This window comes from Austrofundulus limnaeus, unplaced genomic scaffold (genome assembly GCF_001266775.1).
Source record: "Austrofundulus limnaeus strain Quisiro unplaced genomic scaffold, Austrofundulus_limnaeus-1.0 Scaffold403, whole genome shotgun sequence".
NCBI classification, from domain to species: Eukaryota; Metazoa; Chordata; class Actinopteri; order Cyprinodontiformes; family Rivulidae; genus Austrofundulus; species Austrofundulus limnaeus.
In genome coordinates, this window is record NW_013952805.1 from 340,837 (window position 1) to 354,174 (window position 13,338).

The 13,338-nt window shown below is 37.9% G+C and overlaps 1 protein-coding gene across 1 annotated transcript in view; it reads left to right on the plus strand.

The window, feature by feature from the left end:
- col27a1b (collagen, type XXVII, alpha 1b) overlaps window positions 1-13,338 on the plus strand; it is a gene marked incomplete at its 5' end in the record, with an annotated part of 91,702 nt that overhangs the window by 34,428 nt on the left and 43,936 nt on the right. The window contains 9 exon segments of the mRNA XM_014024015.1: window positions 1,766-1,819; window positions 3,725-3,769; window positions 4,944-4,997; window positions 7,550-7,594; window positions 9,103-9,156; window positions 11,083-11,127; window positions 12,412-12,465; window positions 12,717-12,761; window positions 12,946-12,999. Of these exon segments, the coding sequence (XP_013879469.1) occupies window positions 1,766-1,819; window positions 3,725-3,769; window positions 4,944-4,997; window positions 7,550-7,594; window positions 9,103-9,156; window positions 11,083-11,127; window positions 12,412-12,465; window positions 12,717-12,761; window positions 12,946-12,999 (450 nt within the window).

The window sequence follows — 13,338 nt, forward strand, 5'->3', positions numbered from 1 at the left end:
TATATATCCAAGTTAGGACATTATTTTAATAAAAAAAAACTCCACTAGCATCTATCTTTTTCTCCCTACTGGTCTATTAAAGATCGGTGGTGACACCTTGTGCCAGGAGGCCATGATTTCTTGCTTGCTGCAGACAGCTTTATTTGCCTTTTAAGCTGCAGAAATTTGGGCTGCATTTTGTCTCACGTAAATGTATTTTCACACAAATTACTAATCAGAAACTTTAAAAAAATGTAGTTCAGACTTCGTTTTTCTTTGAAGTCTGAGTTTTTGCTCGTTAATCAACACATTATACCACTGGTTTTGAGGTTGAGTTTTTAATGCTTTTAATAAATCAAACTAATGTAATGTGTTTTATAAGACTCATAGATCCATGAGGGTGTTTTTTCATCTAATACAATGAACACTTTGAGGCATTAATCTTGACTCATTTTTCTTATAATTAAATTTAAAGATGACATTTCTTTTATTAGATACGCGGCCATTTTTGTGTCCGTTTACACTTCAACTGTTTGCTGTAAAATGCTTCTGGAAACCCAGAAACACAGCTGTTGACAGTGTATGATAAATGTAATTGCCTTTAAGTGCACTTTACAAACAGCCTGTAATTTCCTACATACTTTCACTAATTAACTTTGTTTGCTTCCTAATATACAGTTCATGTAATATTAGACATTCTTCTGTGTGGAATGTGTTTGGTTTGGTCTCACCGCAAGGAGGGAATGATTCACGTAATATATGCATTGATGAGAATAAACATAGTAAAGTTAAACTGTTCCCACAGTAGTCGTACCAGCATGTGGCTTGACCACAATGTAATAGAACTTACTGTTGGATTAATAAAGTTGGTATGTTTGTTGTGGCGCCTCTTTTCCTATGACTAAACAAAAGGCCTTTATGGAAAGACTGGGAGATTTTAACCCTTTTGTATTTGAGCATTAAAAAGTTTAGTTTAGTTTATTCATTTATTTAAAAACAAAGCAAATTCAGTATACAAAAAAATACTAATGAAAAATAAAATGAAAGGCAGCAGAAGGAAGAAAAAAATCTTGTATCTGTGCCTTTTTTCCATCAAAAGAAATTCAAACATTGATACAAACAGAAAAAAAATCATAAAAAATAAAATCTGTCTCAGACAATTTTTAAAGATACATATTATGCAATTTCATATTTCTTCAACAGACTGGATTTTACCATTCTCCTAAACTTATACACTGATCCTGCACTTTTAATATCATTCTCCACTTTATTCCACAATTTTATTCCTTGCACTGAAGTACATTGTTCCTTCAAACTAGTTCGGATTTTAGGTTTCACAAACACCTCTGTCCCTTTTAAACTCTAGTAACTTTGTCTCTTAACAAAATTCGATTGGATGTTCAAAGGTAATACTGTATATTTTTATGAGCCTTATACATAATCTGCAAAATGTTGTAATCAACCAACTCATAGAATTTCAATAATTTCAACTGACAAAATAATGTATTTGATGGGTAATCATGTTTTTTTGTAATAATTCTTATAGCTCTTTTCTGCAAAATAAAAACAGGATTTGCAATTGTTTTACACGCTTTACCCCAGACTTCAAAAAAAGGAAATGAAGTGCCTATTATTATAATATTTTTAATTTTTCCTGAAACGTGCTTTCTGTAATCAGCGAAGCTACAAAATTTGCCCAATAAATATACGATTTCCTCCCTCCCTGTCCTGCCTTCTTTCTTGTTCTCTTCAGGTGCTGATTTCTGTACCGTCTTTGTTTCCACAGGGTGAACGGGGAGATGATGGAAGCCCGGGGGCCAAAGGCTATCCTGGCAGGCAGGTGCAGTAAATCTAGTGTTGCAGTGCTGATTGAACAGGGCAACACACAAGTGCACACACACACAACAGAACCAACAATAATAAACACTCAAAACATTCCATATATCGTGGGTTTAACCTTAGAAAAAAAGCTGAATTCTGCCTTTTACAAGAATGATTGGATCAAATAACTTGATTTCCTGTCAGAATGACGCAGAGTTGATTTGTATGATTTGATTTGATTTGATTTATTGATTTAACAGGAAAAGATAAATCAAGCCTAACTCAGCTTAATTGCTGTTTCACAGCAGGTTCCTGTTCTGCAGCACATAAAACACTCAGAAATACAGCATCACAATCACATCATTGTACACCATAGACACAAAGACAAACAAGCATACCAAATTTCAGGAAGGCAGCATTTGCAAAATAGGACGTCTAAATATGAGCASAACAAAAAGTGTCCAGCAGATGGCAGACAAGARTCTTRTTAAAGGGCTGTAGTTTTGAAATGGACTTTATGTTTTGAGGAATGTCATTCCATGCTTTAGTATAAACATAGAAGAAAGACCTCTGGCCATAACAGTTTTTAAAAGTTGGTAATATCAGTTGTCCTTTTGTAACAGATCTAGTTGAATGACCACTTCCAGAATTTGATTTGGGCAGTAATGTACAGAGAGTTCCATAATTGGCACTTTGGAAGATCTGAAAATATAAATTAATACCACTATACAAAACATAATTCTGAAAAGTCAAGGCATCAGACAATGAAAGAACTGAATGATGAGTCCAACCAGGAAGTTTTTTATGAATTTTGTAGGTCCTGTTGTAGAGCCTAACTATGGGTTCTAAGATTTCATTTGTTGTAAGAGACCAAACAGGTAAACAGTATGACATGGTTGAGAGTATTACAGCATGAAGATAGATATTTGAAACAGAAGATGTCAGATTGGATCTCATTTTTGAATAAACATATAATTTCTGTTTCAACTTAGTGGTTAAGACTTGTACATGAGATGTGTGCTTGTGAAGAATTTTATTTAAACTTAAAAAAAGCTTATCCACCTGCATCTTGGTGCAAACTACAATAAATAAATAACTATTTCAAGTTTTTCAGGAGTTGAATGAAAGGCAAAAGGCCCGAGTAAAAATGTTGAGAGCCTGTGGTGAAATTCAGCCATGAATGCTTTTGGTTTTATAAGGAATAATGTCAAAAGGTTTCCATAGTAAGCACCACCCCGAAGTAAGAAAATGTAATAAAACTGCCGCAGCTCCCCGGGTACAAAAAAAAGGCTTTTGTCTTTCTAAACTGCGAGCATCATTCCTTGCCTTGTTTTTCTGCAAACTCTTCACCACAGAAAGCAAGGCCGGGGGTTATTATGACTCCTTTGTATTTAAAATCTTTAGCTTTAATTAAAATTAACCCCCACCCCCTAAGAGGTGAATGACTCTTTGCTCGTTTTTCAGTCTGTGTTTGAATGTTAATGACACTAGAGTTCAGACACGGGTCGAGTGGTTTGATGATTCAGTACATTTGTTGTGTCAGGATTCAGCTCTCTGTAGACCCTTAAAGTAAAGAATAATGGATTAGGTTTTAGCACCCCCTACCATCTGCAGACAGCTGCATGCTCTTTGTCAAGATGCTGCAAGAGGAAAGTTCCCCTGAGCCAAAAGTTGCAAGAACTAATTATCTGGTGAGAAATCATTAATGTGACAACAAATTTAAACCTGATGCTAATCATTGAATGGAATTCACTTGATATTTAATTTGTACCTATTGCTGATTACTGCCATTTTTATTTGTATTTTGTTTGTTTTACCCCTGTTGAGAAATGCATTTTTCCAGGTTAAAACTCTTACCGCAACCAATAAAGCTGTGCAGCTGTTTGCAATGTCATAAATATATTTTGTAAAATGTTTACATCAGGGCTTCCCTGGGCCTATAGGAGGAACAGGACCGAAAGGAACTGGGGTAAGTAGAATTGAACAGGTTTCAGCTTGTTTTCATTTTGTTAAAGTAGGCTGTGCATCATGCATTTTAAGTAAATATAGATGCTTTAAAAGTATATCTCAAAATTGTTGTTTTCTCAAAAATGCATAAACAGTCTGTTAAATGCTTGCCTAACTTTGTAAAAATAAAGACCGTTGTCAAAGCGCTTGTGACATGCCAATCCTTCAAATACAAAAAGTCAAAGAAATCATCTTTATACTTAAGAAAATTGGCAGTACACATGATTTTACCCATTTTGTCACATAAACGGCCTTTTTTCTTTTGAATTTGGCTCAGCCAAAGTGAAACAGGATCAAAGGGGAACTCATGAATAAAATAAACTCTCTGGTCTTTGAATATTAAAACAAAATTATTTGAACTGTAACTCTTCTTTGTCTCTCTTTGGTAGCGACTCAAAATAATCTAAAGAAACATCAGATTCTTCTCTACAGTTTGTTGTTAGCTTTTGTTACAACGCTCTGTTTACATGCTGACATTCCCCTTTGACATCACTTCCTGTTTCTTCACATGCAAATATCTCAACAACCGTTCATCTCAGCGGTGTGAAACTTGTTTTGCAATATGTTATCAATGTTATGTTTCCAAAAAAAACATTAATTTTTATTACAAAAATCTGATGTCACAGGCCCTTTAACACTATTAAAATGGTTTTGTTAGATTCTGCACCTATTTGTTGTAAATATATTCAGCCAAATCTTAAAACCCCTTTTCCCAGCTGCAGAACAGACCTCTTAATTCCCTAAATGAGATTTTAAATGTATTTGTTGTTGTTTGAGCTGTTTTTTTTTTTTTTTTTTTGCACACCGATCTTCAGAGATCCCTGATGTGAGGGTATGTGCCCTTGGACTACATCGTGGAAGCCAGCACCATGCAGTCCATGGGCATATACACTTACCTCAAGGCTTTACTCTTCAGCACCACTCCACTGTTGGACAAACCTGGCAGAACCAGAACAGACTGAAGCGTTTTCAGACCACTTTAGAGATTTCTGAGTTGGTTACATTAACAGTTCTGATTAAAAAAAAATCAGCCATCTTTCCTCACTCAATGTTTCCCCTATATTCTCCCTTTTTCCTATTTCAATCTATGTGCATTTTATCTGTTCCACTGCTCCATCTTTTATTCATCTCTCCAGGGTCACATTGGCATCCCTGGGCTTTTTGGCTTTCCTGGTCCTGACGGGGAGAGAGTGAGTATTAGTGGGCTGTGAGAGTGAATACCTGCAGGGTTGCATTATGACTGTCCGTGGGCCAAAGGGATGAAACAGAAATAAATTTCATTGTTGCTGTAATGAGACACCAGAGGCAGATTTCACCAAATCAGTATTCTAAGCTCAAAGGAGAGCAACCTTTTATGTCGTGTTGGATCACGTTTTGCACCACAACCCACATGCTGTCCTGGATCATCTTTTAAGTGTAGAAGTCAGGTCCAAATTTACTTAAAGGAGGGGTATTATGCAAAATTGACTTTTTTGAGCTTTATATCATGTAACAAAAACATACCCTTAGTGCTGCTTTGACTCATTCATGCATGTTTGTAGCCTGGCCCTTGCCTTCCTACGCAGTTCCGCTCAATTCTAGTTTCCCTTCACTGCTCCGTCTGGGATTTCTCCCATAGACAAGGATTTCGCTGGCAGATTTTTAGTCGAACCAATCAGAGAACGTCGATTTTCTGCACAGTGTCTGCTTGTAGTTTATTTTACCTGGGCCAATCAGCAAACAGAAGGCGGAGTTTTGAACNATTTTACCTGGGCCAATCAGCAAACAGAAGGCGGAGTTTTGAACGATGTTGATTTTCTGCGCAGTGTCTGCTAGTTAGTTTAGCATACGGCAGTGGAGGAAGDGAATYAAGCCAGTCVGTGTTGATAAGGCTTCCAAATTAAAATAAATTTGTCTGACAAAGCAGCAACTCTTATTTACAGTCGTCTCGTTTGGCTCGGTACTTCTCTCCTCTCAGCAGGGTTGTTTACAGCGAATGTAATTTCCGGTTAGCTTCTTAGCTTAGCCTCCTTCACAGTGACATCAGCAGAGGCCACGCCTCCAGCAAGAATCGCTTCTCTACGGCAGCGAGTCCAGTACGAAGCAAAGTGAAGGACAAGGGTCTGGTTTTTATCAGGATAGCACGTTTGAGAAATCCTTGAATCTCCTGTCACCATGTGGAGCTGCCAAAAGCTTGCTGGTACAAAGCACTGCCTATTTACCCAAAGCTCCTCCCTGAAGCTCAGTCTGCAGCTGAGCTCCCGCCCCCCCCCCCCACACACACACCTCCACCGGACTACCATCAGGAGAAGTATTTCTTTACAAGTCGCTTATTTCATTGCAAAACGTATCTTAAAAATGGTGGATGTTCATGATTTCATTGCAAAAATGTGCAATTGCTTCATAATGATCTATATTTATAGTTTATTTGCAAAAAAGTATTTGAACATTGTATGAGAGTGTGGCTGGGAGATATATTACCTAGCTGACACGTCTTAAGAACTTCTGATCTCACTCAGGTTCTTCAGAAAACCTACTTTCAGAGTTCGACTTGAGGTTCAACTGTAGCCTGAGTTGCCCTTTTCCAAAACCAATATTGTATAATGTTGCTTGTCATTATCTTTTATTTTTTCGTAACAAAATACAACACTAAAGGTTGTAAATGGCTTGAAGCATTGTTGTGAAGACGTGCTGAAGTGGGAGTGTCAGAAACGGTAGGATGTTCTTAAAGAGACAGATGCATATTTCATGGTGTTTAGATAGGCTACGATGTAAAGTCAGTTTTACATTTGATATATAAAGCATTTTCAGAACAACTGAAGATAACAGTTACTTGATTGTGGCGTAGAATGTGCCTGGAAACTGTGCAATACCCTTCTTTTAAAGCAATCTATTAGTTAAAACTCCCATGAACCTTGAAGCAATTGGATCAAAACAGAAGCATTGTTTTTAATAGAAGTGTATTACCCAGTTATGAAATGATTCATTATAACTGCAAAACAATTTCACATCAAAAGCCACTTAAAAGCTGCTTGGATTCATGTCATTTAATAGTTTTGGTCTTCATCACTTGACACGTTTGGCTGGGTTCTTGGGGAATGTGATATTTAAATACACTTTTTTTCCGAACTCTTTTTATGTTGCATGTTAATTCAGGGGCACAACAAAGGGGGACTAGTAAGATGGTGGTGGTGGTGGTGGGGGGGGGGTACTGCTGGGTTAATGACGTGGTACCTCCAAAACAGCTGCACAATTGAGCTTTTGAAATAGTTTTGTTGCTGAAAATTGATGCTTATATGAGGTATAAACTGAATATTTACCTTCTTTGCCCCAGTGCTCATCTAAAAAACAGTTTTTTTTTTTGTTAAATCCAGTTCTTTTGTTTCAATTTTTATTGAGTGTTGTAACTTCAAGTGGTTTTCAAACTATATAATATAATATAATATAACATGTGACCCCAGATATTACTGGTTATGGTAAACTTGACTAATAACTCAAACATAGGCATAATATAAACATACTATGATGCTACTTTTGTTAATATATTAAATATTATTTTTGCAATAATACTGTGTATCCCATTGACAATTTATTTGCATTTAAATTGAGGGGCCCACATTTCATGTTTAATGACCCACAGTTGGGTCCCGACCCCAACTTTGGGAACCACTTAGAAAGTATTACCAATCAAGAGCACAACTTTAAACTTCTCTGTCCTTATCTATCTTATTGTCTTACTGCTTCTCTGTTTGTTTGATTTTAGGGTATTCCTGGTGTACACGGGAAGAAGGGGAAGATGGGTAGGCCGGTAAAGTTTTCTCTCAACACACTTCTCAGAAAACATTAAATGTGCAGAGATGGTTGTAATCTAACTTATGAGCAGTGAAATTATGAAGTTTGTTAAAAAATGGGGACATTTTAGTGTAAAACCCCTTCTTGATTTGCTTGTAAACATGTAGAAAAAATGTGCAGTCTTTATAACGGCCATGTGTTGATCATTGATCTCATTTCTTGCAGTTTTTTAAAGTCGGAAATTAGAATCATTTATGACCTTTGATTAATTTGCTCTGGATGGTGTTAATTAGGAAGATTAGTTTTTTTTAGACAGCGTGCTTATTGCTGGGCTTGTAATGCATTAGACAGATATGATAATGGGATGTGTTACTTGTGGGTTTGGCCCTCTGGAGGATTTACCCACAGACGAGGGGAAGTCTGTCGTCATCGGCGCCTGGATAGTAAGAGTTCCCATCTCTCCAGGCTGACAGGGAAAATACTGATAATCACTTGTATAAATGGAATATTTCCCAGGCTCAGTGTGGGCTGTACATGATTTTTTTTCTTTCAAGTTGTTATGCAATTTTGGTCAATGACGTAGTCTATATTGAGGTTTAAAAGCTTGCATGTAAAAGCCAAGAAAAAACAACTCGGACAAAATAACTGATCTCACTTTTCACCACAGAGGAAGAAAAATGACAAGTACATGTGCTTTTTAAAAACACGAAAACATGTATTTGCACTTTTCTTGTGTCAGCTGTGCAGATGCTATTAATCTTGTGACTTTTATTTTTGGTGAATGGAGAACTTGAAGTGGAACAGATAACGAAAAAGATGTCCTCAAACACAGAGAAAAGATTTGTTAAACGGATCAAACTGACACTTTGAGCAAGATTCTATTTGTTGTGGGTGTTTGCATCAGTTACTCCTCATTACTCATCCAGATGTCAGATGTTTGAGTCTCCATTCACTGAGCCTTCTGCTCTCTGTATCCAAACAGAAAATAAGAGAGATCTTTGCTATCCATCCAGCTGTCAGTTGCGTCCCCGCAGCCCTTGTTTTCTCCAAGCCAGCTCCTCAGCCGGCTGTGAGTTGGCCTTGGCGTGAAGGGACAGGCGCACGACGAGCCACGCGGCTGCGTCACGCCTCGTGTTTCAACCTCCGTACGAAGGGCTCAGTCAGCAGCTTTTGGGGCCGAGCGGCTTTAAGTCAGTCATTTAGGCAGGTCCTAAGGGTTTCGGTTCGCGGGCTGCCGAGCGCTCCCTGCCAGCGTGCGCACACATGGACACTCGGAAACACTCAGCCATGGAATTTCCTGACGGTCTCCCAGGAGTAAAAGCTCTGGGAGCATATTTAATGGGGTTTGCTTGGCTTTTACGCTGCAGACTTCTGTTTTGGGAGACAGTTTGCTGATCTCTGGTGTGTTTTCTAACAACTTACTTGACAAATCGTACGAGATGTAAATGTCCATCAAACAAATGAACATTTTGACAGCATGAACGTTATAACGTGACTGATGATCTGTTTGTGTGTGCACCCAAGGGATTTCCTGGTGACTTTGGAGAGAGAGGACCTCCTGGCCCTGATGGGAACCCAGTAAGTGGAACAAGGTTTACAGATTTATTTCTATTGATGCAATGATACACTCCCTAGGCAGAGATTCTTAACCTGTGGGCCGTGAGCGCCACCTTGAGGGCCTCAAAAGAACAACAGTTTTTAACTTTGGGCCCCAGAGGGCCGCGGGACCGCATTGATTTTGAATAAGGTGTAATACACTTTCTCACCACTAGTAGCAGTAGTGCGCCACTCAGATGTTTTTTTTTGATCAAGGTCTTTTAATTAAATTCTTTATATATTTTTTTTACAAACCAAAAAAAAGGAACATACGTACAAAAACACAAAACAAAACACACACACACCCAAAATCCCTCCCATCCCTCACCTCCTATACCGGATCCACTGAAATAACAAAAAATGATCTTGTGTTCATCAAATGATACAATGAGCAGGTTTGTGTATAATGAAATAATATTTGACCTTTACACAAAATTATCTGCCGAAATTTTTTCTACATAAGATACAAATGGCTGCCAGATATCAAAGAATTTGTTTACAGATCTCCTAACAGTATATCTAATCTTCTCTAAATGAATGTAAGACATAACTTCTCTTAACCAATGACCATATACTGGAGGATGTGGATCCTTCCATCGAAGAAGAATAAGTCTTCTAGCCAGTAGAGAGCAGAAAGCTAACACCGTCCTCTGATGTCTACTGAAGGAAGCCTCTGCTGGAGCCACCCCAAAGAGAGAGATGAGTGGTGATGGATGAACAGTTCGTCCAAATAGTCCTGAAAAGGTGTCAAAGATGCCTTGCCAGTATCCATGTAGCTTTGGACAGGACCACAATGTGTGTAAAAGTGTGGCAGGGGATTGTCCGCAGCGATCACACGTCGGATCCAAGTCCTTTTTGAATTTGCACAATCTGTCCTTAGACCAGTGTAGACGATGTACTACCTTGAATTGAACTATAACATGTTTCACACATATTGAGGACGAATAAATATTTTGAATAATTTTTTGCCAAACTGTGTCTGATATGGATTCCTCCAAGTCCATCTCCCACTTGCCCTTCAAAGAATCTAAATTGGAGTCAGAAAATGAGCAAAAATGAGCAGATGTAAATACAATAAAAATTAAACCAAGATTTAGAATAATTATTATTTTGATCCATACATTGGTAATGTCTGACTGGGCCTCGTGCCACTTTATGTTCAACAAATTGGGCCCCGAGGTCAAAACGTTTAAGAACCCCTGCCCTATAGGACCAAATCATTGCACCTGATAAGAGAATTCATCAAATTATAACTTTTAATCACATGAAATATCAAATAAATAGACTACGAAATGTTTCTCTATCGCTTTATTTGATTGTGTATCATTTCTTAAGGCTTACTTGCATATTTCTGGACCATTTGATCCAAACACAGGACCGATGTAAAGTTTGCTCTCCCATCATATCCACAGTGATATGAGGGCGGCGGCAGTTTCACTCTCTGCTCCACTTGCTTTAGTTTGACCTTAACCGCCCGTGACTGACGAGGTCAGTGTTAGACTAAGATTGGCTGACCTCCAAAGAGGCTCCTTCAGACTACATTTCCTCTCTCTCCCTCCAGAGGGAAGAGGGGATGTTCCGTTTGGCCTTATTCGTCTACTTTTTTTTTAAAGAGAGGCCGAGGACGAGACAGGAAAGCCACACTGTGTCCTCAATTTCTCCACTGTATGAGCAGGTTGGAGAGGATGTTGGCTTGGCATGTGGAGTAGATCATTCGGGCACCAAACCACTCTGTCCGGTGCCAAGTCACTAAAATTAGGAGCTGAAACCTTTCTTGTGTTATTACAGGGTGGGGGGTGGGGGGGCGCTGTTTATCAGGGAAAACACAGAAACGACACTGGGTTCTTTCAAACACGTCCTGTCCATACAGCTTTTCTTTAATGTGTCTTTTGTCTTGTCTCTTCTCAGGGTGAGCTGGGAGCTCCTGGCCCGTGTGGAGTCAATGGACTTATTGTAAGTGTTGTCGTATCCACCGTTACTGCCACTTTATTAAAGTGTTTTTTTAATGGAAGTCTGTGCTTAAAAGCAGTAGCATCATAATAGACAGCAACTAGTTGCTGAACGGCATTCATGAGGGAGTCTTCAGAATGTTTTACAGTGTTTGGGTGGTTCTCAGTTTCCCACAGAGGTGTGCCATCATTTACATTTATAACAATTAATGAAGCATCCAGATGCCTCTTTTAGTGTCTAAATCGCATGTCAAACTCGAGGCCCGCAGGCCAGATGTGACCCACCACAGCATTTTATGTGGCCTACAAGAGCTTCAAAGATAAGTTATTGGCTTAAAATAATAAACTACATCTCCCATAATGAATGTTGATTATTATACTTGCAAAATGAAGGCATCCCACAACACGTGGAGGTGCACAGGATTCAAAATGATTACATTACCTAAGAAAACGAGTTTGACACCCTTGGTCTGAATCAGGGGTATCCAAACATTTTGTCACATGGGCCAAAATCAAAGTCAGAAGGACTTGAGGGTCAAAAATATTTTTCCTTTACCTGCTCAACAATAAACTAAACATTGGATACTTTAATTAAACAAATAAAGTAGTCAGATTTATTGCTGGAAATGGGTGTGTAAATTAATCTAGATTCAGAACTTTTAAATTGTTTTGCAGGATTCCCTTATTGAAAGAAATTTTTGCAATTTTCTAGGTTTCATTTGGGGGGAAAATAACCCAATTTAGTTAATTCTGATCAATAAAATCAGGATTTAGGTCACTCTTTTGTTGAAAATGCTTGCTGTATTCAAATAAATTTAATACAAGAATTAAAGCAGATTGGAGTGCAGCAAAATCAACTTCTGAGCAGAAGTCACTAAATAGATGTGGAAAAAGCTGAGTCTGGTTTTTTAAAGACAAAAAAATTGTATTGTTGCTAATATGTTTTATTATAAGATTTTATTTTGTGATAAATTTGCCCTAACAATAAATAGAAAGTCTCCATTTACATCAAACACCTGTGCCGGGGGGACAAATTTGCAAACAAATTAGTATAATTCTTGAACTGAAGTCAGGGGCCACACAAAATCAGTTCAGGGGCCACACTTTGGACATCCCTAGTCTAAATGTTTAGAACGGGACAGCTAAGTCTAATGACACAAAAGTGACCAAAGAATTGACAATTGAATTATTATTATTATCATATATTTTCTTGTTTCTTTAAAACATCCTGTCATGATAATTCACAGTAGCTGGAATGATGACATTTGTGTTTGTGTGTTGGTTGTAGGGAGACATGGGTCCTGCTGGCATAATGGGGGTACCAGGACTTCCAGGACTCAAGGTAGATGTTTCAGTTTTCTTTTTCAGTTTTATTCAGATTTGTCACTGATTTTATGTTATTAGAGTAAATATGACAGATTTAGTGGAAGTTTCACTAATTAATCTCAGTTTTACCTGACACACAGTCAGTGCTGAGATAATGTTTTCACAGAGTATAGAAACCTGCATCCACTAACCATGTTTTAATAAGGATGAGATGAGTCATCTCATCTTGCCTTTTTTTTTTGTTTTGTTTTTCATTTTGCATCTAAGGGAGTACCTGGAAATCCAGGGGAAACAGGACTGAAAGGTGATAAGGTGATCTGCATATGTCTTTCTCAGTTTAATAACCGTATGTTTTCAATTCTGGGGGCGATCAATTCTAAGAACCTCTGGCTTCCAAGATTATGACACAGCTGCATTTCACACTCAGCACACAAACCAAAAGAGGTCTTTGTCAGATGATTGTTTGTAAACACATTTTTTTATTTACTTTATTTAGGGTGATGTTGGCTTACCAGGAGAACAAGGGGAGCGAGGATTCAAAGGTGACAAGGTGTGTTGGTTTGTGTTCATTTCAGTTTCTTATTTCTTCTCTTTACATCTAGTATTACTCATTTAACTCAGACCAGCGGCCGACATGTTATTTCTGACACAATAAGAGGGTTTGGGTACACAGTATTTTTCCATTTACTATTTGCTGTTCAAAGTTTCTGGTTCTAAAAGCAAAGATGTGATGTGAAAATACTTTGTTGGTTGATTTGATTTGATTTGATTTGATTTGATTTATTTATTTATTTTACAGGAAAAGATTATTAAAAATCAAGCCTGACTCAGCATAATTGCTGTTTTACAGCAGGTTCCTGTTCTGCAGCACATAAACACTCAGAAATAC